At 43.7% G+C, this 25,144-nt stretch overlaps 1 protein-coding gene across 1 annotated transcript in view; it reads right to left on the minus strand.

Annotated features, from left to right (window-relative positions):
* Positions 1 to 2,695: 2,695 nt before the first annotated feature.
* The window catches only part of LOC126425269 (uncharacterized), a 133,956-nt gene continuing 111,507 nt past the window's right edge, over positions 2,696 to 25,144 (minus strand). Inside the window, exon 7 of the mRNA XM_050088237.1 lies at positions 2,696 to 5,034. Coding sequence (XP_049944194.1) covers positions 3,530 to 5,034 — 1,505 coding nt within the window. The 3' untranslated portion in view covers positions 2,696 to 3,529. The remainder of the gene's footprint in view (positions 5,035 to 25,144) is intronic.

A 25,144-nucleotide genomic window follows, 5' to 3' on the forward strand; every position in this document is an offset into this window, starting at 1 on the left:
AAAAAGTACCCGTTATGCAATACATTTTATACATTGAAGGATTACTTGGATAAAACAGAGTGGGGGTTTGGTAAAAAAAAGTTATACAATTAAATAATAATAATGATTATAAAACATCCAAAATTCCACATAACACATTCAGACTATGTTTTTTCCTTCTTTTTTCCTTTTCTAGAAAACCTTACCCCCAAGTAATGCTTAGCACAATACTAACGCCTCTTCCTCTTTCTGAGCTCAACATCTCACTCATTATAGAGGTATGCTGACTCAGTTTTCCAGGATAGAAAATGGGAAGTTGCGGTACAAAAAATGGTCCAGAGATCACCAGTGTGTATGTTTTTGTGTGTGTAGTGAGTGAAGTGCTATGAAACAATGTGTGTATAGTGTGTGCAGTGACTGATAGTGAGATATGAGTGAACAGTGTGGCATTACATTATTTAATAAGTTATTTGCAAGAATACCAGGAGTAAATATAATGATTGTCTCTAACTAGAACTCTGTAAATGTATGTATATACTAATTAGCTTATTTTAAATTGGACTAAAAGAGATCAACAGATGAATAAAGCTACTACTACTACTACTACCGTTACAGCTGATATTCTGAGTCACATATGTAATGCATCACTAACTCAAGGTATTTTCCCAGACAGGTTAAAATATGCCTTTGTCAGGCCCCTGTACAAAATAGGGGAAACCACAGACGTCAATAATTACCTGTCACTATCCTTGCTTATAGCATTTTCAAAAATTGTCGACAAAGTAAAAAGTAAAGTAAAAAGAGTGGTCAGCCATGTCAACAGTAATGGGATACTTAGTAAGTCGTAGTTCGGATTTCACAATGCTGTTCCACTGAGACAGCAATGTACAATTTCACTGTCCACATAATAGAGTCTTTATATAGTAAAACGTCACCAATACCAATTTTCTGTGACTTATCCAAACCATTTGATTGTGTGAACCACAACATTATATTACAGAAATTACAATTTTGGGGTATAAACGGAACAGCATGTGAGTCCTTTTTGTCATATCTACAGAACAGCAAGCAAAAAGATTCTTTATATGGTTTAACCGATTTAAGGAAGCTTGCCACTTCATCTAGCTGGGGGAAAATTACATTAGATGTTCCAGAGGGCTCGATCATGGGCCCCCTTCTGTTCTTGATATACCTGAACGACCTCCCTTCTTATCTGAAACAAGAAGCTAAACTGACACTGTTTGCGATGATACAAATGTCAATAATAACCCAGTAAAAGAAACGCCATTAATGATACAAGTAATGTCTTTGGAAAAGTTATTGATTGGTCTTCTGCGAATGGACATGCTCTCAACTTTGAAAAAAAAAAAAAAAAAAAAAAAAGAAGAAGAAATATAGTACATCCAATTTTCTGCTGCAAGGAGTACAGTTCCTTCAATAAATATAAAACATCAACAGAAGTCAGTAGCAAGGGTAGAGCATACTAAGTTTTTGGGTGAACATATTGTAAGTAGCCTGTTTGTATGTTGGCAGCACTATAGACTGTTTTAATATCGCTGACAGCGCTCTGTGTCCTCGGCAACAGATTCTGTGGTTGGGTGGACTAGCGGTTAGTGAGTATTAGGAAAGTGTATGGACATGTTTTGTTTCTTAGTGGAGACTCTGCGTTGATAGGACATGCATTGTAAAGTGAGAAGCAAGGAAATTTAGAACGATGGATGTTGTTGATAGTATTTGGGCAGTGGAATTATTGACAACTATATACATTTGAGAACTGGATGTCACATGAATAAGGCAAAATTTCCTAAATACGTTGTTTGCTCTGCAACAAAATCTTTCTTTTGCTAACCATATGCCTCCTAGTAGTTAGAGTCTATAGTAGTTAGAATCTTTTTATTTAACTAGCTGTAGCTGCTCCTTGCTGTAATTGCTGTAGTTCGTGTTATGAAGATTTTCTGTGAGGTAAGTGACTTACATAGAAAAAGGGGTTTGGTGATTGAAATTTATTCAGGCAATTAACAGAGTTGGACGTAGTTTTATATTTCTTTAATTTCATATTTGTTGGATTTTTGTTACTGTTAGGATATCTTACAATTCAGGTCCATTTTCTTGTGTTAATTATTGGAAGTCATGTAGTCACTGTATAGCAGTCAGATTGCGTTGGGCTTGTATATTGTGGGTAATAAATGAATAGGTTAAGTTCGAGTTGTCTTTGTCAGGGAATATTCTGTAGGTCAGTGTTTAAATGATAAAAAAATGTAACGACATAGTTTCAGTATGTATGAGAATCTTCAGTGGAAAATTCATATTTTTGATCTCCTAAAGCGACTAGGTTCAGCAACTTTTGCAGTCAGAATAATTGGCAATTTTCAGGATACAGAAATGACTAAGCTAATATACTTCGCATACCTTCGCTCTCTGATGTCATGCAGAACAACATTTTGGGGTAACTCAACACATAGGCAAAAAGTATTCACTGCTCAAAACAAAGTTGTAGAATAATGTGTGGGGCCCATAGTCGCACATCTTGTATCTCTTTAAAAGGTTAGGAAATCTTACAACAGCCTCACAGTACGTTCACTCAGTAACTAAATTTGTTCTGAGCAACATGGACCAGTTTAAAAACAACACTGACATTCGTGATTATAATGTCAGAAGAAAGAAAGACTTACACTGTTCTCTACTTAACTTATCTTTGTCACAAAAAGGAGTAAAATATGCTACTGTAAAACATTTTAATAAATTACGAGATGACATAAAATGTCTGATACACAGCAGTAATAGTTTCAAAAATAAATTTAAATCATATCTCAATGACAATTCCTCCTATACCACAGCTGAATTCTTGAATAGGAATAAATAAATCTATAGGTATAATATATGCACTTTGTGCCATTTAAGTTTAGGTAATAAAAATTTTAAGCTTAAAAAAAACTTGATTCATGAGTGCATTTCTTATGCACTTCATACGTTCCACATCATAATTGTTGCCGTGATATTGATCTCTGGAACATGTAACTAACCAACTAACTGTCACACTATACAGTACATACTATGCTGTTGTACGCTTGGAAAAACTTGTATCCTTTCCGTTTAATTTGTGACACATGTCGTTTGCACCACAGTATTGTCTGTACACACGCTTTATAAAAATAATGACCTTCCTTCTTTAAGAGCACCACACTGGCTGCGCTTTACTTTCTAACCTCCTCTACAGTACTTTCACGTATCTCTAACACAACAATTCAACATTCCCTCCCACAAAAGCACTTTGGTCGAGTCCTGTGTAGCGCTGTCCTTTAACATGTTTTTGTTCACTTTAGACTACGTTCCATATCTATAATTAATTATTAGACTTTTTTATGCTACAATGCACAAATAAGTACGTGATTGTAAATAAAGAAAAAATTATAAAACTGGGACACTGGTTTTTTTGAAATAGGTCGCACTTAATTTTGTCTCATCTGCTAGACTCTGTCTCCGTAGCTGATCACATACTTTAGAATGCCCTACAGTGAATACAATCTTTTGAGAAAAATACTCAAGAAAATTACAACGACGATTGTGCAACCACGGGTTGTTCATTGTTTCTCGTTGCCAGGTTTCTCTCAGCTGCTGAACACAGCTCTTCCCCTGGAATGATTATGTCTGGGTTGAGACACGCTAGTATCCTGTTCTTTAGTGTAGGGAATGTTGTTCCATTACAAATGAAAAGAACGAACAACAGTGGTCCCTGCATCATCGTAGATATATGTAAATAGTAAACAAACTGTGCTATACCTTGTGCTTGGTGAAACCCAATTCTAACAATGACACCTAGCCCGCTTAAGAAGACAGTCTTAACTGACGTAAAAAGAATTTCTTTCTTTGAGCCAAATTTATCGTTACTGTAAATTCTGAGATGAGCCATAGATCTCTTAGTGCGTAGGAACATGTACCCCACCAATCCAAGACACACCAAATTGAAAGATACTGACACTAAAATCCCAATGAGGAATATTATCCGACTGTAGAGCAGGTGATATTTGCTCGTCTTTTCCAAAGCAATGGTTGCTGTGCATACCATACCCCAGGGTATTAAGGCAATCAGCACCTGACGACGGAATAGATTTCTTGCTTCATCGGGTAGTAGGTCGTTAGGAAGCTTGAGATGACGGACACATGCGTACATTTGGTAACAGAACGAGTTCAGCCAGATACAGCTTAGAAGTGTGAGGGCGGTATCAATCAGCACCGCTGTAGATAAGTCAGGGACACCTGCCATACGATACACGATATCAGAACAAAGGATCTGAATTATACCCGTGATCTGAAAGGACAAGAATATCTTTCCCGGCAAATTACGTAACTGTGGAAGGTACATATATACTCCCGCTGTCAAAGAGCGGAAAAAAATATTTATCGCTATAAATGAAATTTCTAAAGATTTTAGGCTGCTGATTTTCAGATCTTTGTATTTCAATGTGGCATTGTTCAAACTGTCTTTGTAGTTCAGTGCTATTTGTATCGACTTTCCATACCGTCTGTAGAACCCTTGTTGCCATTTTATATCATCCCACACCGCTGAGTACGATCCATTTGGATAAAGTGTGACGCCATACATCTTCTGCGGCTTGTGGGAGAAAAAATCGCTACACTTCAGCAACAGAATAGCTCTGGAAACAGAGCAGATGGCATGTGTAGCGTTTGATTGTAGGCACGACTGGTCGTCAGGTCTACCGAAATAGCAGGCAGCGTCGTGCACAGATTGTATCATACTAAAGGGGACGTCGTGACAAATGCCGAGCGAGTTGACTGCCATCCAGGCCATGAGGCAGAGGTTGACGTTCGCCCGCTGCGTGTAGGCCAGGTAGCTGGTGACGGGTATGTGGGTCGACCTCAGCACCATGTCGTCCCATAGCTGCACGCGGCACTGCTCTCGCTGCTCGGTGGTTTCCAGTGGCAGGTCTTCCAGTGGGCACGTGGGGTGGTCCAGGGCATTCACCAACAGCTGTATGCAGTCAGTGTCCACGGTGAGCGTGGCGTTGCTCCTGTCCTCCAGCTGCCACTCCTCATCTGGAAAAGCAGATGGTAATCACACACTATATAGCTAGCTCAACTCGAAGTCTCTTCTGGATAATAAGACTGGGCGTTGGTTTCCTAAATCATTGAGGATCAGTGGTTAGGACTGCTCACAACCGACAAATATTCAGTCGTAATTACCTAGATACCGGGTGTCCAGAAAAGGACTCTCTGATTTCAAAATTAAATATCTCGAAAACAAAGATCGATAGAGGAATGCAGTAAACGGTATGTTTATTGTGAAAGCTGTAAGATGCTTATACAGCAGTTTGAAATAATAGTTACAAAAGCTGCTAACAGATGGCGCTGTACGCTGTACAGCTCATATCAGCATACATAAGTGAAATAATCGTATGAAAACAATCTTTGCAAACAATCACATCACAATGTCCTCAAAATGTTCACCGTTGGCACTACAGAGGTGGCGCAAACGAAGAAAGAAATTCGCCATCACATTTCGTAGTGTCTCAACCGAAATGGATCCACGTGCCACAGAGATCGCCGATTCAAGCTCGTCCAGCGTGGCGGAATGCTTCGGGTAGACCAAGTCTATTACTGTACCACACAAAAAAAAGTCACAGGGAGTCAAATCCGGCAAATATGGAGGCCAATCCATGCCTGCACCAGTAAATTTGGGATATTCCAAAGTAATGACTCGATTCCCGAAGTATTCCTCAAGAAAGCGAAACACTTGTTCGATCCGATGTGATCGGGCTCCATCTTGCATAAACCATTCAGTACCTGGTCGATCCTCTAACGCTTGCTGTGCGGCGACAAATTGTTCCAAAATTGCAACGTACCGTGCACCAGTGACCGTTTCTCGAATGAAAAAAGGGCCAATAATGCCTCTGCTGCATACAGCAGCCCACACAGCAACTTTAGGAGAATACAGGGGTTTCGCTTCACACCAATATGGCTTTTCGGAACCCCAAAATCGCCAGTTCTGCTTATTCACGTATCCATTCAGGTGGAAGTGTGCTTCATCTGTAAACCAGATGCAGCCAACATCAAATCCTTCACTATCAATCATTGTGAGCATCTGATTAGCAAAGGCAACCCTTTGTTGCACAGCTCGGACGGGCATGGCCTGGTGCATTTGAATTCTGAATGGAAACATGTGTAGGCTCTTTCTCAGTATTTTCTGCGTGTTGGAACGCTTCAAACCAGTCTCAGATGCAATTCTACGAACGGATGACATTGGATTTCGCTGAATAATTCCAGAAACTGTGGCGATATTTTCAGGCGTAACTGTGTTTTGCTTGCGGCCAACATACCCCACTAGATCATCAGTTACGCTGCCTGTTCGTTGAAATTTTGCGAAGAGCGTACGAATGGTTTTCGAATCGGGTCCTTTTGGAACATTAAATCGTGCTTGAAAACTTCGCCTTGTTGCCGTAGGACTCTCTTTTAACCTGTCGTACTCTAGCACCAGAAAAACGCGTTGTTCAATGGAGTACATGGTTTTAATCTCTTCCTTCGGTACGCTAACCTCCTTTCACGTTTGAATAGTGGAACTGATCGCTCTGGGCTTCGGATCACTATTTATACTAGGCATTACGTATGGCGATTACAGCGCCATCTGTTAGCAGCTTTCGTAACTATTATTTCAAACTGCTGTATAAACGTCTTACAGCTTTCACAATAAACATACCGTTTACTGCATTCCTCTATCGATCTTTGTTTTCGAGATATTTAATTTTGAAATCAGGGAGTCCCCATCTCCCCACACGATATGGTATGGTCTGCTCATGCAGGTTTGCTCTTGTAGCTGAGCTTTTACCATTCTCCTTCCCTTTACCACTGTTTATTTAAGACGTTTGTCTACTTTTCCCCTTCTAATTCCCCCAACTGTGCCCCCCCCCTCCCCCCTCTCAGTTTCAGTGTCTCAATTGACCACCTATGATTACAGGGCTTCATAGTCTCTGACATAATCGATAAGTACCTTCAATTGTAATGGGTACAGAATTATCATTTAGTAGGCCACAATTAATACTATAACTATTCGACTACAGCTATAATTAGTAGATCATACTCAGTATTTTGCAGTTACTATATTAGCTTCAATAGTTTGCTGAAAGTTGGTATAATCAGGTGGCAACTAATGACCTTGATAGCTACACCTTATCAGTCATAACAATCTGGCTCTTCTAAGCCAATTTTCTTCACTTGTTCCTGTTTATCACTTCGCCTCCTTCCCTCCCTCTGCCCCCATCATCTCAAAAACTCCTCCTCCCTCTCGTCTCGGTTTACCACATTATTACACTTCAACTCTCCTCCACTCACTCCCCTGAACCTCCCCCTCCCCCCCTCCATTGTCAATCCATAGTGCTCCATGTGTCATGTTTTTCAAACACGTTTCACCTGTCAATTTTGCGTCTTTTGCCATCTGTTTTTTTTTTAAACCTTTCCACATCCTCACCCACATTTCCCCCTTTTTTCCCTCTCATAATTTTTCTTTCATACTAAGTCTGCTGTAACAGCAGTGTTTTACTATCAATTCTCTCTCTCATTCCAAGTATTAATCCCGACTTGCGTGGTCTGCTGTTATGGTTAACCGTACCCCACTGGGACGGAATGTGCGTACTTCAACTGTCTGCGTCAAGTGTAACCCATGGAATAGTGCGAACGTAGTTCAAATGTCCACGAGTCGTGTAACTGAGGTGGAACATGGGGACCAGCCCAGTATTCACGCTGCGGGATGTGGAAAACAGCCTAAAAATCATATTTAGGCTGGTCAGCACACTGGCCTTCGTCGTTAGCCCGCCAGGCGGATTCGATCCGGGGCTGGCGCGCCTACCCGAGTCCATGAAGGAGCACGTTAGCACTCTCGGCTACGCTGGCAGGTCTTTGTTATCAATTCCTGATATAAATCAATTCCTCTCTTACTTGTAGTTACAGGAGCCTGTCAGCCTTCATACCTAGAATGTAATTCCTTAGTAACCCACAATTAGTGCCACAATCATTCCTTTAGAGCTATAATCAGTAGGTTGCGCTCCAAAAGTTACAATTAGTACGTTATTTGCAATAGCTTGCAGAATGTGGGCATAATCAAGTAGTAACTAATTGTCATTATTGCTCCACTTTATCATTTGCAAGAATGTAGCTGTTATAAGCCAGTTTTGTTCGTATTTATCTCTCCCATCTCTCCCCCCCCCCCCCCCCCCATATCTACCATCCCATTCCACCAAATCCTAACCACCTGGCTTACCATCTTATTACAACTCTTCCTCCCCAACTCCTCCACTACCCCCCATGTATACACACACACACACACACACACACACACACACACATATATATATATATATATATATATATATATGTGTGTGTGTGTGTGTGTGTGTGTGTGTGTGTGTGTTTGTGTGTGTGTGTGTGTTAGGTTTTCCTCACACAGTTTTGTCTGTATAGGTTAACTTCTCTCTTTCTTACACTATTCTGTGTATTTGGAACTAATCTACCCCCTTAGCTCCTCCAATTCCCTGCGCCTATCTTTCCCCCCAGTTTCCCCAACTCCCCCCCCCCCCACCCCCAACCCCTCAGATTTTTCGTAGGATTGATCTATTACAATTGCAGAGGTGTACAATCAGCCTCTGGTATATAACTGGATTTCGGAGGTGTAGATAGTTAATTATGAGAGCCTATTAATTTTCGTAGGCAGAATGTTTTCATTTTATAGGCTACATTCGTTACTAAAACTACTTATTTGCTCGTAGCTCCACTTGCGAATACCTACGTCGATGATATAACAGATTATAAACCACCTTTGTGCTTTAGAAAGTCAACTAACGTGTTTCTCACGTCTAGAGAGCCAGTAAACCTGTCTTCCACCCGTCCTTCACCATCTAGATGCAACAACATACACGACAATCTATGTTGTCTCAACCAAATGAAGACAGGAAATGTGCAGAAGCTGTCAACCAAACAATTTTCTTGGGAGGGGATAATGGTCCAGTATAAACACATGTTCATATTCAATCTTCTCAAATTTCCACGGAGAACACATGCAATCACGAAAGTTGCCCAACACATACTAAGTATAATTAAACTATTCAGCTGTCTATAGGGCTACCCGGTCAGCTCAGCTACAAGCCGGAAACGTCAATTGTTCCCTCCCCAGAACACCACCGCCGCGGACCACGCACCCCAGACAGAATCGTCCTAGGATATCAGGCATATATATATATATATTTGATCACTGTACTTACAATTAAATAAAACGATTACAGCCTCAATCGGACTTTCGACAATGAGTGAAGTATCAGAAATACCCCCTCCTCACGACTGTGGTTTTGTAAATTGAAATATCTGTACCATCCTTACGACTGGACATAACAATCCAAGTAAAAAAAAACTTTCGTTCGGTCTGTGACTATCGCAGCTGTCCACTTCAAATCCATTCCTTGATTACGACACGATGTAGTCATTTTCTTTGCACATATCGGAACACACACATACTTTATAAGCCTGCTGTTCACGGTAAATCTATCAAGCACCCCATGCTACTAAGTATAATACTTCGCCAACAACCTATTGCTGGCGATACGAAACAATACTGAGCGAAAATCCGCAATGGATGGACATCTCTCATTTGCTTTTCTTGCGACTGGTACCACAGTTTCTTATAAGGAGAGACTTGATCGTCTTACAAGCCACCGGATGTTAGAAATACGATCGCAAGGGCCATGTTACTGTCACAAGCGGTCTTTGTTCTACAGGCGCGCCGGCCGGAGTGGCCGTGCGGTTCTAGACGCTACAGTCTGGAACCGAGCGACCGCTGCGGTCGCAGGTTCGAATCCTGCCGCGGGCGTGGATGTGTGTGATGTCCTTAGGTTAGTTAGGTTTAATTAGTTCTAATTTCTAGGCGACTGATGACCTCAGAAGTTAAGTCGTATAGTGCTCAGAGCCATTTGAACCATTTTTTCTGCAGGCGCACACAAGTATTGTTAACGATATCCATGTTAAAAACCATACAAATTTTATCTCGAAGTATGGGACATTGAACACAGACGGTTATCTCGGAATGTGCATTAACAGACCAATGGTGCAGAAACATGTCGCCGGCGGTGAAGGCTCGTAATAAAATCATCTAATTTAGAAAGTGATTCAGCTAAGAAACATGGTATGAAGCCGGTATTTGCAACTGCCTCACACTGCCGCTACATATTTCTCCAGTATTTGTAAAGCATTCTATACCGATGCTATGTCAGAAGTTACTGGCTTATAGACGATGGTTGATTGAGAATGATCACGTACAGTAGATGGTGTGCTATGTGAAGAATCACTTTAAAAAATTGCAACGCTTGGTTGAGATCGTAAAAAATGTACACTAGCTTTTCATATCTATACTGTTACGCTTTCTGGTAGAAATGCTGTCTGTAATTTGGAATGAATTCTTTCCATTCAACGATGTATGTTCGTTGGATCCTACGGTGACGCCTTTTAATGATAACAGCCACTAATGAATCGTGTTCATGGCACTCGCATGTCTCGAAACTATTCGCCCTTTTCGAACCAATCTGCTACAGTAAAATTCCTTCATGGTTTTTAGACAGTCCTTACGTCTCTTGCAAATGTTGCTCTAACTCTTTCCCACCATGCCTGCAACATTGTGCATATGATGGTTCCAATTTAATTTGGAACTGTGCAGAAGATAGAGAGCGCTATATCTACCACCTTCTGCAACCAGGGTGACCTGTGATAGGACCGTGTTTTCACCACTTAGTGGAAATGGCAACATGTTGTCTTAGCCCTGTCCAACTTGTACAATGTGTAAGGTCGGTGCCAAACGAGGCCTTCTCCTGCAACACGAGGTCGTGATAGAACAATGTGGGAACTCGGAGAAGGACGAGGATTTTGCTACTGAATTGCAGTGCTTCTCCAAACTACATACAGGTACTGTAGTCCAAAACAGATCTGTGTCTCTCAGGATGCATTCACTTCTGTCATCCAAACATTCTCTCTGTCATTACCTCCCAACAGAGGATAGAAAGCTACAAACTACACTCCTGGAAATTGAAATAAGAACACCGTGAATTCATTGTCCCAGGAAGGGGAAACTTTATTGACACATTCCTGGGGTCAGATACATCACATGATCACACTGACAGAACCACAGGCACATAGACACAGGCAACAGAGCATGCACAATGTCGGCACTAGTACAGTGTATATCCACCTTTCGCAGCAATGCAGGCTGCTATTCTCCCATGGAGACGATCATAGAGATGCTGGATGTAGTCCTGTGGAACGGCTTGCCATGCCATTTCCACCTGGCGCCTCAGTTGGACCAGCGTTCGTGCTGGACGTGCAGACCGCGTGAGACGACGCTTCATCCAGTCCCAAACATGCTCAATGGGGGACAGATCCGGAGATCTTGCTGGCCAGGGTAGTTGACGTACACCTTCTAGAGCACGTTGGGTGGCACGGGATACATGCGGACGTGCATTGTCCTGTTGGAACAGCAAGTTCCCTTGCCGGTCTAGGAATGGTAGAACGATGGGTTCGATGACGGTTTGGATGTACCTTGCACTATTCAGTGTCCCCTCGACGATCACCAGTGGTGTACGGCCAGTGTAGGAGATCGCTCCCCACACCATGATGCCGGGTGTTGGCCCTGTGTGCCTCGGTCGTATGCAGTCCTGATTGTGGCGCTCACCTGCACGGCGCCAAACACGCATACGACCATCATTGGCACCAAGGCAGAAGCGACTCTCATTGCTGAAGACGACACGTCTCCATTCGTCCCTCCATTCACGCCTGTCGCGACACCACTGGAGGCGGGCTGCACGATGTTGGGGCGTGAGCGGAAGACGGCCTAACGGTGTGCGGGACCGTAGCCCAGCTTCATGGAGACGGTTGCGAATGGTCCTCGCCGATACCCCAGGAGCAACAGTGTCCCTAATTTGCTGGGAAGTGGCGGTGCGGTCCCCTACGGCACTGCGTAGGATCCTACGGTTGTGGCGTGCATACGTGCGTCGCTGCGATCCGGTCCCAGGTCGACGGGCACGTGCACCTTCCGCCGACCACTGGCGACAACATCGATGTACTGTGGAGACCTCACGCCCCACGTGTTGAGCAATTCGGCGGTACGTCCACCCGGCCTCCCGCATGCCCACTATATGCCCTCGCTCAAAGTCCGTCAACTGCACATACGGTTCACGTCCACGCTGTCGCGGCAAGCTACCAGTGTTAAAGACTGCGATGGAGCTCCGTATGCCACGGCAAACTGGCTGACACTGACGGCGGCGGTGCACAAATGCTGCGCAGCTAGCGCCATTCGACGGCCAACACCGCGATTCCTGGTGTGTCCGCTGTGCCGTGCGTGTGATCATTGCTTGTACAGCCCTCTCGCAGTGTCCGGAGCAAGTATGGTGGGTCTGACACACCGGTGTCAATGTGTTCTTTTTTCCATTTCCAGGAGTGTATAAAAGCTCCGCTAACTTCGTCCGTCAGACAACTCGAAAGAAGAAATACCGTCTATGTGTCAGCATTGAAACAACATTTGAAACATTGTTTTTCTCTGCTGTAAAATGTCCAAACCCTTTATGACACAGGTTTTATACACCGCCACGTATTTTGTGTTTTCCACAACTACTTTGAGCCCTGTGTCAGGTTCTAAACTGACATTAACGTGTATTAATCTATCAGCTCTAACAGAAAACTACACATCGTATGGTTGCTGTTGCGTCTTCTGTCATCGTCCAGCGCCGTGACATGCTCGGATGTTTGAAAATACAGTGCTGCGAAACTTTCCCGCTGGACGCCAGAGACACTGTACACAAGCAACATTTGTTATGTGTTTTATTCTTTGATTGTTGATTTCTGTTTCCACGTTCTACTCCGTGGTGAAAGTGTGAATCCAAGTGTGTCAGATACGGAATAATTTACCGTACTGAACTTTTCTCACGCAATCGCACGTGTTATCGGTTGCAGTGTAATATTGTCTGTTCCGACAGCAGGGTTTCGTAAATAAATTATTCCACCAAGCTGAGACAAGGCTACTTCTCTTATTCAGCCTACAAGCACACGTAGATGTTAACCGTCGATAGCGATAATTCAAACCGGTACCGACAGTTGCAATGCACCAAAAATTTTTGTTAACATTTTTTCGTTTCGCATTACGTAATAGAGCCAACTCAACTCACAACAAGAAAATCGATGCTTAAACGTTGTAAAATATATGTTTTGAGGTGTATATATAGTATCTAAAGACCGAGAACGAAGAAGCTGACGCAAACCACGCCGCAGTCAGAAGTACTCCACCACCAGAGCGACTCGGTAGCAGCGCGAGTCAGCGATGCTACAACAAATGCAGCTGGCCACCAGAAACGTTACCGAAGGCCACTAACAATGAACTTAACTTTTTCAAGGGGTAATCTCTTTTCTAAGATTGGTCGAAAAATGGTTCTTAGTCTATCCTCGAGGAAAGAAGCAGGAGTAGTCGTTGTTATGATCTGCAAACGGGTAACGGTCGGTCATGTGTATAACAGGACACTGACGTATCACAGTTTGATTCTGAATTCTCTTTCATCATCAGTAATATTACACTCCTACAAGTTAATTCAAATTCATTTGTTCAAGATTCGACAGCCAGACTTGAGGTCGGGAGTTTAATCGATTGGGTTAGTACCGAGAAGTGTTGGTGTCTGCATGGCAGCCCAACGTGATTGCTGAGCGCAGGATAATTTAGATTCGGAAGATAGCTACGGGGGTGTCCGTGTAATCTTACACACTGTGGATTATAAGTACGGAAATACCGTACACGATTATATGGCAGATCTGTTGATGAGTTTTGAAGAATAGTTGGTCGTACCAGCTATTAGATGTTGTGGAGGTTTCTTTTCTTTGGTTAGGGATTTATGTGAATGTTGGAGAACTCATTTGTTAACTATCCAATATTTTGGATAGTTTGGAGTACTGATCGCGTGCACCATAGAAGGTGACACAGCTGATACAACAGTGGGTGTAAGGGAATATGGAGTGAGTATTGGCCAGTTAGAATTATTATTATTGCGTGTTCTAACGTATTTGAACAACGATTGAGAACCCTACGACCACATACGGAGGTGAGACTTGTAGTTTTGAGGCCCAGAAGGTGCAACTTTACGACATTGTACTTTAATATACTGTACCATATATCGTGATTGTCTTTGGAAACAGACTACCTTCCTATACTTCAGCAGAATCAAGGCAGAAAGCGATCCAATCAAGAACCATTTAAAGGAGGGACGCAAGGTGAATATCTTTAGGGAGTCAAGTTCAAATGGTTCAAATAGCTCTGAGCACTATGGGACTTAACATCTGAGGTCATCAGTCACCTAGAACTTAGAAATACTTAAACATAACTAACCTAAGGACATCACACACATCCACGACCGAGGCTGGATTCGAACCTGCGACAGTAGTAGTCGCGCGATTCCGGACTGATGCGCCTAGAAACGCTCGACCACAGCGGCCGGAACGAGTTAAGTGCTGTAATTGATTTAGTAACTTCAAGGTGTAGTGGGTACGCGAATGCCATGCCGGAAGAGGTCTGAATTTTGCTAAAATCTTAAATTAGAATACAAAATGGCTGCGAGACTTAGGTTTTTTTGTTTGATATTTTTCAGTTTGTTTTCCGATTCGGAGGGGCATAGTTTATAAACAGCACTTGAACCAACCACTATAAACTGTGACCATTGATATTTTCAAGACAAGAATGAAGTTGTTTCATTATGTGAAAGCTTAAAACTGTGTTTTGCGTACGTCATTTGTAGTACAGAGATAGCAATAAAGAAAGTTTTCATTCTTTTAGTAAAGACAATGAACGAGATAAAGACACTAAGGTAAAGAAATAAACAGAGAGAAAAGGTGATTTTTCAAAGTTGCTTTATGGAAAGTTAATTAAAACAAATTTAATACCATTTATTGGACTCGGCAAGGACCAAGAATATAATATTACGCAAACGTAGAAAAGCAAAGATTTAGCTATACGTTATTTGAGAAATATGTAATAATAACTGTTGTAGGAGGGGCTGGCGGAAAAGGCAGCCTCTTGTCCAAGGCCAAAATGGGCAGAGGGTACGACGGTTCCACATGTTAGTGGCGACACCCCGACAGCGTCTGTTCCACGTGTTAGCGGCGGCTGAATAAGTAATATTCCAGGCTAGCAACCTGGTCTTAATTTGGGAATTCAGGGATGACCTTGGATTCCCTGCTCTTTACAATTTACAGCTTCAAGTCGCAATATGGAAAGTTCGCACAACGGATGCTCTACCCCAGGTGGTAACTTTGATGAGGAATCCACCATTACATCATGTAATGCAATGGGACCTAGGATTCTGGGGAGTCCCAACATTTGCGATGAAGAAAAGAAGAAATATATAGAAAAGCCTTCCAAGTTTCAGTTTAAGAAGCAGTACTACTTTGGAACCTTAAATGTAAATTCTCTTCTGAAAACTGGGAAACAAAAGGAATTAGAATTATCTCTGCAAAAGAACGATAACCAGATTATAGCAGTTCAGGAAACACGAGTCTTATAAAGGATGTAGTTGATACACAACATTATAGAATTTATAAATGGAAACCAGCAGTGAGAATAACAGAAAACATGCCGATGTTTGGAACAGCATTTTATGTAAACAAAAAATCGTAGATAGCGTAACAGAATTTAGATCGAATTCAGAAAGGATATTTATGTTAACAATGAAGTGCAAGAGTAAAAGTTACACCCTCATAAACTGTCATGCACCTATAAATGCTGAAAACAGAAGAAATCTGGAGAAAGTAAATAAATTCTGGGACCTTTTAGAATCTGAAATTTCTATCATATCTAAAAAGAACGTTAAAATACTTCTTGGTGACTTCAATGCGCAAATTGGGAGGGAGAAGAAATTTAGAACTATTGTAGGTGGATATCCAGCACACTCAAGAACAAACAGAAATGGTGAAAGACTGATCAACATGTGTAAAATGTTCCAGTTAAAACTCATGTCCACACATTTCCGCAAACTGCCAAGAAAAGCCAAAACCTGGAGACATCCATATCCAAACCTAGGCGAATTTCAATTGGATCACGTAGCCATATCTAAAAGGTACATCACGGAAAATATGAATGTTAAAATAGTCAGAAATGGGGAATTCGATTCAGATCATTATCTCTCTAAGATTAAAATAAAATTTCTCCCATCTAAACCAAAAAAGGCGACCAAGAAAGTGATCAGATATAACACCACTACAGCTAATATTACAAAAGAAAATATAGAAAAATTTAGAGAAGAAATTGAGACAAGTAAAGAAGATGATTCCCATGAACTCCAGATGAAAATAACTCAAGCAGCAGAGAAAACTTCAGGATTAGCCAAGAATAAAAAGAAGACATGGTGGAATGAGGAGTGAGAAGAAGCGCTAATACAAAGAGCTCAAAAATGGAGAAAATGGAGATGTTCGAAAAAAGAGGAAGACCTTGAACAATTCAGACAACAAAGAAAAGAAACATCAACAATAATCCGGAAAATCGAAAGGAACTTTGAAAATTGTCAGCTTATTGAAATAGAAGAAAATTTCACCAAAAATAATTTTAGAAATTTTTACCAAACCTTTAAACACATACTTAAAGGATATCAGCCACCAAGTATTTGTTTCAAAGATGAAAATGGCAAAATAGGATTAAATAATAAAGAAAATTGTGAAATTTTAGCAAATTTTTTTGAAAAATTGTTAAACTGTCCCGTTCCAACAGATAAATTAGAATTTCCAGTGACACCCCAAAATCTAGAGGAAGATTTCCCGCCAACAGAGCTAGAAATTCATGAATCCATCAAAACACTCAAAAACAATAAAGCAAGTGGTGAAGACTCCATTACAGCAGAATTATTGAAGTGGTCAGAACCAAAAATAATAAAGGATCTACAGCTGCTTTTTGAGGACATTTGGAAAACTGAAAAGATTCCAGTTGAATGGAAAACAGCATTAATCCACCTGCTACATAAAAAGGGAGACAAACAAAATGTCAGTAATTACAGAGGAGTGTCACTTTTTCCAGTGGCATACAAAATATCAAAAATTCTCAACAGAGTGGTATATACTTTAGACAAACAACTAGGAGAATATCAGGGTGGTTTTCGAAAGGGAAGATCCTGTGCAGAACAAATTTTTAACTTAAAGACAATAATTCGCCATAGAATGTTAACCAGCAAACCAATACCAGTCTCATTTATAGATTTCAAGAAAGCATTTGACTGTATAGACAGAGAAACGATAGATAAGGTCATTAGAGAATTTGGTGTTAAATCAAAACTAGCAGCCGGCCGCGGTGGTCTAGCGGTTCTAGGCGCTCAGTCCGGAACCGCGGGACTGCTACGGTAGCAGGTTCGAATCCTGCCTCGGGCATGGATGTGTGTGATGTCCTTAGGTTAGTTAGGTTTAAGTAGTTCTAAGTTCTAGGGGACTGATGACCTCAGATGTTAAGTCCCATAGTGCTCAGAGCCATTTGAACCATTTTTCAAAACTAGCAAACATAATTCGTGAAACACTAACAGGTGCAGTATCTAAAGTCACAATGAGAAGAAACTAAAAAAACAACAGAGAAGTAACAAAAACTAGGAGACTCTACAGTCTTACGGCAAAGATAAAAGACAACACATGACCAGAAAAAAAACTCTCGCTCACTTTTGATATCACTTTGCATCAGACATGAAAAATATCACTGCCACACTGTATTGAGTCACACTTGGGTAAAAGAGGGAATTTTTGGAAGGCAAAAGATAGTACAAATACTTAAAGAGAAGCAACGTTACGAAAGAATGGGTTCGCAATAGATTTGGAACATTGGAACAAAATGTAATATCTCTTTATATTCGATGAATTATTCTGATACAATTCTACCCTTGAATGACGTTTACAAATTTTCTATCTTCATACTCGCAGAATCCATGCGCAAAATAGTTTCATACAATAGCTATGTCATGAGCGCATAATTATTCTTTGTAGTACTCTCTCTGGTGGTTATTAGAAAAAAAGCTTCCGAGATTGTCTTGGTGCCGACTAGCCTGAGCTTGGTTTGAAGAATTGTAATCTGAGTATTGAGATTTATGACAAAGGATAACTGAGACGAACTGTACGATTAAAAGGGAAATATATATATATATTGCTCCTTCATAGAAAAGGTGTGTATTTGACATTTGAAAATTAATGATATTCATCGATATATTGCGTAGTTGTTAATCAGAAGGGAACTTCCGAAAGACTGGATACGAACCTGCATTTAATAATCCAAGAGCTCCATTACTTCTTCGGAAGGTTAAACTTCATCAAAGCCAAATATCCGCTTGATGTGAGGTTTCCCGACTGATTATACAACGCTCCCAAAAATTACGAGGCATTTTACTTGTACAGATTAGCAGACTGCCGCAAAGCACGAGCCTCCAGAGAAGAAGAATCATCGCCTGATTTCATTCTAACAAGTAAAATTTCTGAATCATTTTGAGTGAATGAGCTATGACCGTGTTTCATATTATGAATGACTGATTGCTCGAACGAATTGAGAGCTACATAATCACGTAGATAGGAGGAAAAATTGCAAAAATGATGAATTCTCAGGCTGCGAATAATACAGTCGCCGGTTCGCAATTGAATGTAAATAAGACGTAATAATAATATCGTTGATTCATCAGAAACTAACGGCATATAAATGTAGAATATTTCATGAAAGTATAATACGCCTCTAGGATTATTAAACAAGGTTATGTATGCTCACATTGAACCGGAACAGTACTCTATTGGTGTCTATCAATTTGGTTTCGTTCTGGAGGACGTCGTTATATTTCTACACAAAAGTTTAAGCAGACGGCAGCATTGTGCTGGAATCAGCCACAGTGAAAGTTAGATTTTGTTATCACCAGTAGTCAAAGTTTGCTAGTGGTAGTGGTGCATACTAAAGCTTAGCAATGCTAGGTAATGGGACGTTAATTAATGCTGTTGCTAATAATGATTATACGTTACTTCGTTGTGACAGAGTAGACAGATGACTCGGAGAGTGCCATTGATACGCGCTGTCTATCAGTCGGCATGACTTGCTGTTTTATGGACTACGAAAAGATGCATTTTTTTTTTTTTACTATGGGACTTAACCTCTGAGGTCATCAGTCCCATAGAACTTAGAACTACTTAAACCTAACGACATTACACACATCCACGCCCGAGGCAGGATTCGAATCTGCGACGTAGCGGTCGCGCGGTTCCAGACTGTAGCGCCTAGAACCGCTCGGCCACACAGGGCGGCAGTTGCATGCTAGTGAGGAGTGCATACTCAGGTTTCTACGTCGTCGTTTTTATTTAATACCTGCCAAACTAATCTCATAGGTGTTGGTTATCGTAGGAACTCTGGAATTCTTCTTGTTAATTAAAGTCTGATTGGTTATCATAAAACTTTTTCAACTACGATATCCAACATCAGCCATCTAGCCCGAAATTAGTGTTGTGTCAGGGTTCAGACTGGTATTATGCTTATCAGCGGAACCCTTCCTTAAGAGATCAGCCGTTAGTTACGTCGCTGATGAATTCTTCGTTGTAAACGAAATAACAAAATTCCACTTTTGGCCAGGATATTACAAAAGTGGCTCGTCTGACAAATCATAACTGATCTTCCGATAAGTTCCATCATATACGGTGCAGTGTACCGTCCATAGTTCGTTGTCAAATTCGAATGGGTATATCAGGACTGAAAAGGTGGTTTTCTTCTAATCTGTCCGCTGCGGCACGAGGTCTCAATCAAATCTGCACGGCGCATTACATTGTGTAAATCATGTTGCTGCCGCTCCACAACACACACACGTTGGATGATTTTAAACAAGGGAAGTAACAGCATATGGAGTCCGCCCCCGGTAGCTGAATAGTCGGCGTGACGAATTGTCAATCCTCTGGGCCCTGGTTCGATTCCCGGCCGGGTCGGGGAATTTTCTCCGCCCAGGGACTGGGTGTTGTGCTGTCTTCATCATTATCCTATCATCCTCATCGACTGCAGGCCGCCGAAGTGGCGTCAAATTGAAAGACCGGCACCCGGGCCCCCAGGGGCTCAGCATTCATTTGCTGGGTACGGGCTTGGCGACCCCGGGGTTCCTGAGCTGGGGACTGGTAAGCGCCACCTGTCCCCCATCACCGTAAGCTCTGAGTACACTTCAGCGACCACCGTGCGGCGCGGCGGTGGAATGTTGTGTGTCTCAGGGAATGGGGATCTTGGCTTGGCCGCCCGGATCGCGAGGATGGAACAAACCTCTATAAAAAACCCCTCAATCTTCCGGTGTGCTCCGCGCCTATGAGATGCATGGCTGTTGAGGTGGAACAGTCGCAAGCGGGCAACCTCTGGGGCACCTGCCGCACCCCAGTTGTATAGGGCTTACTCAGGCATGCGGGGCTCTGTCTGAGCGGACCTTTAGTTCCCTAGCTGCTCGTGGGATCGAGATGGAACCCTCGAACTTTTCTTTTCCTCCCAGCAGAAAGGGTGGGCCGCTGGTAGGTTCTAACACCCAATCTAACAAGAGGGCTCGTGTAGCCAGTCCTCCTGATTCAGGTACTAGTAACAGAACGCATTCTGCTTCTCAGAATGTGTTTCTCATAATTAAAAGAAAAGATGGGAGTTTTGACAAAGTTTCGCCATTTTATATACAGAAGGGCTTAGAGGGTATTGCTGGCACGTTAAAGTCTGTAAAGCGCCTGCGCAATGGCACCTTGCTGGTTGAAACATCTAGCTTCCAGCAAGTCCAGAACTTTCAGAAGGCACACTTTCTTGGGGAGTTTGCGATAGAGACGGACTTTCACAACACCTTGAACTACAGCAAGGGTGTTGTGACTTGCAGAGATCTCGTCGACATTCCCCAAGACGAACTGAAGTCTGAATGGTCCCGGGACGGAATTGTGGACGTGCAACACGTTATGAAACGGGTGGATGGTGCTCTCATAAAAACTGACTCATTTATTCTTACATTTAACAGCACCAAATTGCCAGAGCATGTGAAGGCAGGTTTCCTACGTCTCAGTGTACGGCCTTATTACCCCAACCCCATGCGGTGTTTTAAATGCCAACACTTTGGCCACACTACTCTCGGCTGTAAAGGGGAAGCCACTTGTGGGAAATGTGGTAAAGCCGCTCATGAGGGAGTTGATTGCTCCTCTCCTCCCAAGTGTGTGAACTGCTCTGGGGATCACCCTGTGTGGAGTAGGGAATGCAGAGTTTTCCTTGAGGAACGGAAGATCCAGGAACTTAAAACCACTAAACGCATCCCGTATGGTGAGGCAAAGAAAATCTACAAGTCCATGCAGCCGCCCACGTTCGCTGCCTCCTTTTCTTCCGTTCTGAAACAGCCTGTCTTGAAAACCGATGCCGCTACCCAAACGGAGGTTGCTACTGTCAGCACTAGCACCTGCGTTTGTCAGTGTACATGTGCTGCTGCCATTCCTGTGAAGCCTGCTGCTCCCTCCCGGCCTTCTGACCAGGCTGTGGTAGCTGACATCAAGGAACTTCCTGCCCCTTCCCGGGTCCAGTCTTGTGTACTGCCTAGTGCTGGTACACCCCCTACTGCTTCTGAGGTTTTGGCTCCAATGCCACCTCAGGCCAGAAAATCGAAGCCAAAGACAAAGGTGAAGACTCGCCCACTAAAGGAGACTGAAGTTCTACAGTCTGCTGATGTGGATGTCATTCTCTCTGACGTCTCTCTCGACTCCTCTTCTGAGGCGATGGAGGTAGATGTCAGACTGGGGCAATCGTCTCGCCCCAAAACTGAGCCTCCACCTGTTGTGGGCTCTCCTCCCCGACAGAAAGTGCGACTGAAGGTACTCCCGCCCTGATAGATGGCTCCCATTATTCAGTGGAACATGAATGGATTCCGGGCACATGTGGAGGAACTGCACCTCCTAGCACAGCAACGCCCCCTGTGCTTGTGTTTACAGGAAACACATCTCAAACAATCTGATGCTCCTGTACTCAGGGGCTATAGGTTGTATCGCAAAGATGACCTGACTGGAGACAGGGCCAAAGGCGGAGTCGCCGTGTTTGTCGATAATGACCACCACTCCTCTGCTCTCCCCCTGGATACTGACCTGCAAGCAGTTGCAGTTGCAATTTATTCCGGTCGGAGGCTTACCGTTTGCTCCCTTTATTTACCCCCTCTGGATGCAGTGAACTTAGAGGCTCTCACAAACCTTATCGACCAACTCCCCTGCCCATTTCTCCTCCTGGGAGACTTCAATGCCCATCATGTCCTGTGGGGCTCCACTTCTCTTTGCGCTCGAGGTCGAATTTTGGAGGGCCTCCTAACATCTCAAGTGTTGTGCATCCTCAACACAGGTACTCCGACTCATTTCTCTAGTGCTACGGGGTCATTCTCAGCCATTGACCTATCTTTCTGCTCTCCAACCCTCACTGACTCCGTTCACTGGGAGGTCATTGACGACCTACATTCCAGCGATCACTTCCCTATCCGCATTCATCTCCTGGATGGTGTATTGCTGGAGCAGCGGCCACCATCGTGGATGATTGGCAGGGCTAACTGGCCACTGTTCACTCGGTTGGCTGTCTTTGACCGCCACACCAGCGTACAGGAATGGGTGGATCACATCACGCTTGTGATCCACCATGCTGCTGACCTGTCCATACCACAGTCTTCTGGCACTCTTAAGCGGCGCCTTGTGCCTTGGTGGACAGAAGAGTGCCGTTCAGCCATCCGTGACAGGCGTGCGGCTCTTCGCCGATTTAAATGCCGCCCAACAACGGTCAATCTTACCGCCTTTCGTATCGCGAGAGCCAGGGCACGCCGTGTCATTAAAGAGAGCAAGAAAAGGTCATGGCAGGAGTTTCTGGACTCCATCAACCGTTCCACTTGTTCCACAAAGGTATGGGAAGCCATCCGGAGGATTTCCGGTAAACGCAGCCGTTTACCAATAGCTGCAGTCCTGAACCAGGGATGCCTCCAAACGACACCCAGCGCCATAGCTCAGTCGCTGGCAGAGCATTTTGCACAAAGTACTGCCACTGCAACCCAGGATCCAGCGTTTCGTCGCTACCGTGCGACTGTCGAAAGAGCGAATTTGAACTTTCGGTCGAACGGTTCTGAGGCCTACAACTCCCCTTTCTCCATGTGGGAACTTGAGTCGGCTCTTACTGAGACTTCTGACACTGCACCAGGTTACGACCGCATCCGGTACTCCATGCTTAGACATCTTCCAGCGGCGTCAAAGGAAATCCTCCTTGAATGTTTTAATCTCATATGGCACACGGGAGTGTTCCCAACCTCGTGGAGGGAGGCAATCCTCATCCCTCTCCTCAAACCAGGAAAGGACCGCACATGTCCCAGTAGTTATCGTAGTATCGCCTTGACAAGCTGTGTCGGAAAGACCCTGGAACGGATGGTTAACCGTCGTCTGGTCTGGCTGCTAGAGACCAGACAGCTCCTTAGCCGCTTTCAGTGTGGATTCCGAAAATTTCGATCCACAGTCGACAACCTGACCCTCCTCGAGGCGGCTATTCAGCAGGCTTTCCTCCGTCAGCATCACTGTATCGGTATCTTCTTTGATATCAGTAAGGCATATGATACTACTTGGAGACACTGTATTCTTGCACAACTGCATCAATGGGGCTTTCGTGGCCGCCTCCCTATTTTCATTCGGTCTTTCCTGTCTCAGCGGTTTTTTCGGACCCGCGTTGGTAACACACTGTCTGATCGCTTTGAGCAAGAGAACGGTGTCCCCCAGGGCAGTGTTTTAAGCGTTACCCTCTTTGCCATAGCAATCAACAGTATAACGTCTACAGTGCGGAGTCCAGTACAGTGCTCCTTGTTTGTGGACGACTTTGCTGTTTTCTGTTCCTCCTCTAGTGTTGCATCCGCGAGCCGTCAATTGCAACTAACGGTGCGGCGGTTAGAGGAGTGGGCTGCAAAGACGGGTTTTAGGTTTTCTGCCGATAAGTGTGTTCATTTTAATCGTTCTCGTCGTCTTTTTACGTTGCCTGCCTTGCATATGGGGGATACTGTCCTACAGTTTGGAGACACAGTGCGGTTTCTAGGCCTAATTTTTGACTCCAGGTTGTCATGGTTGCCACACCTACGTGACTTGAAAGCCAGAACGCTGAAGGCACTGAACATCCTCAAGTGCCTCAGCCACAGGTCTTGGGGAGCGGACAGGGCGCGTCTCCTTCAGTTTTATCGAGCTTTCGTGCGCTCACGGCTGGACTATGGCTGCACAGTATATGGGTCAGCGAGGCCGTCTTATTTGCGGATCCTTGACGCTGTTCACCATGCTGGGATTCGACTGGCTACGGGTGCTTATCGGACCAGTCCCGTACCCAGCCTCTGTGCTGAGGCTGGCGAACCGCCACTTACCATCCGGCGGCAGCTCCTGCTGGTGCGCCAAGCTTGTAAGTTTCTTGCAGCTCCCAGCTCGCCTGCTCACCATCTTGTTGCCCATCCACCTCTGGATCGCCTTTTTTCCCGCCGTCCCCGGGCTACGTTGCCGTTTGGGATCGGAGTGCACCGTGTGCTTGAGTCCCTCGGTGTGGAGTCTGTACAACCCCAAATCCTGGGTTTTAACCGCCTGCCACCCTGGTTACTGAAGAGGCCACGTGTGATTTTAGATTTATTGCAGTACAAGAGAGATTGCACTCCTTCCACCGATTTTAATGCAGCATTTTCTGCTATTTTATCTGAGCACCACGACTATGTAGCTGTTTTTACGGATGGGTCGAAACAAGGGGATTCCGTGGGTTGCTCAGTTGTTTTTCCGGATCGTGTCCTCAAGGTCCGCCTGCCTCAGACTTTTACTGTCTTTGATGCAGAATTGTCTGCGATCTTGCGGGCACTGGAGCCGATGAGACTTTCTTCCTCTCTTAAATTTCTTGTCTGTTCCGATTCACTCAGTGCCCTTCAATCCTTGCACCGTTTGTATCCGGCGGATAAAGTAGTCCAGACCATCCAGGATGCCCTCCTCCGACTACAGCGACTAGGGAAGGTTGTAGCTTTCTGCTGGGTTCCGGGGCATGTCGGCATTGCTGGGAATGAACGGGCAGATCTCGCAGCCAAGGAGGCGTGTCTTGATCCACACGTATCTCAGTGTGCTATCCCGTTGCACGCACTCACCT

The sequence above is a fragment of the Schistocerca serialis genome, chromosome 10 (genome assembly GCF_023864345.2).
Source record: "Schistocerca serialis cubense isolate TAMUIC-IGC-003099 chromosome 10, iqSchSeri2.2, whole genome shotgun sequence".
NCBI classification, from domain to species: domain Eukaryota; kingdom Metazoa; phylum Arthropoda; class Insecta; order Orthoptera; family Acrididae; genus Schistocerca; species Schistocerca serialis.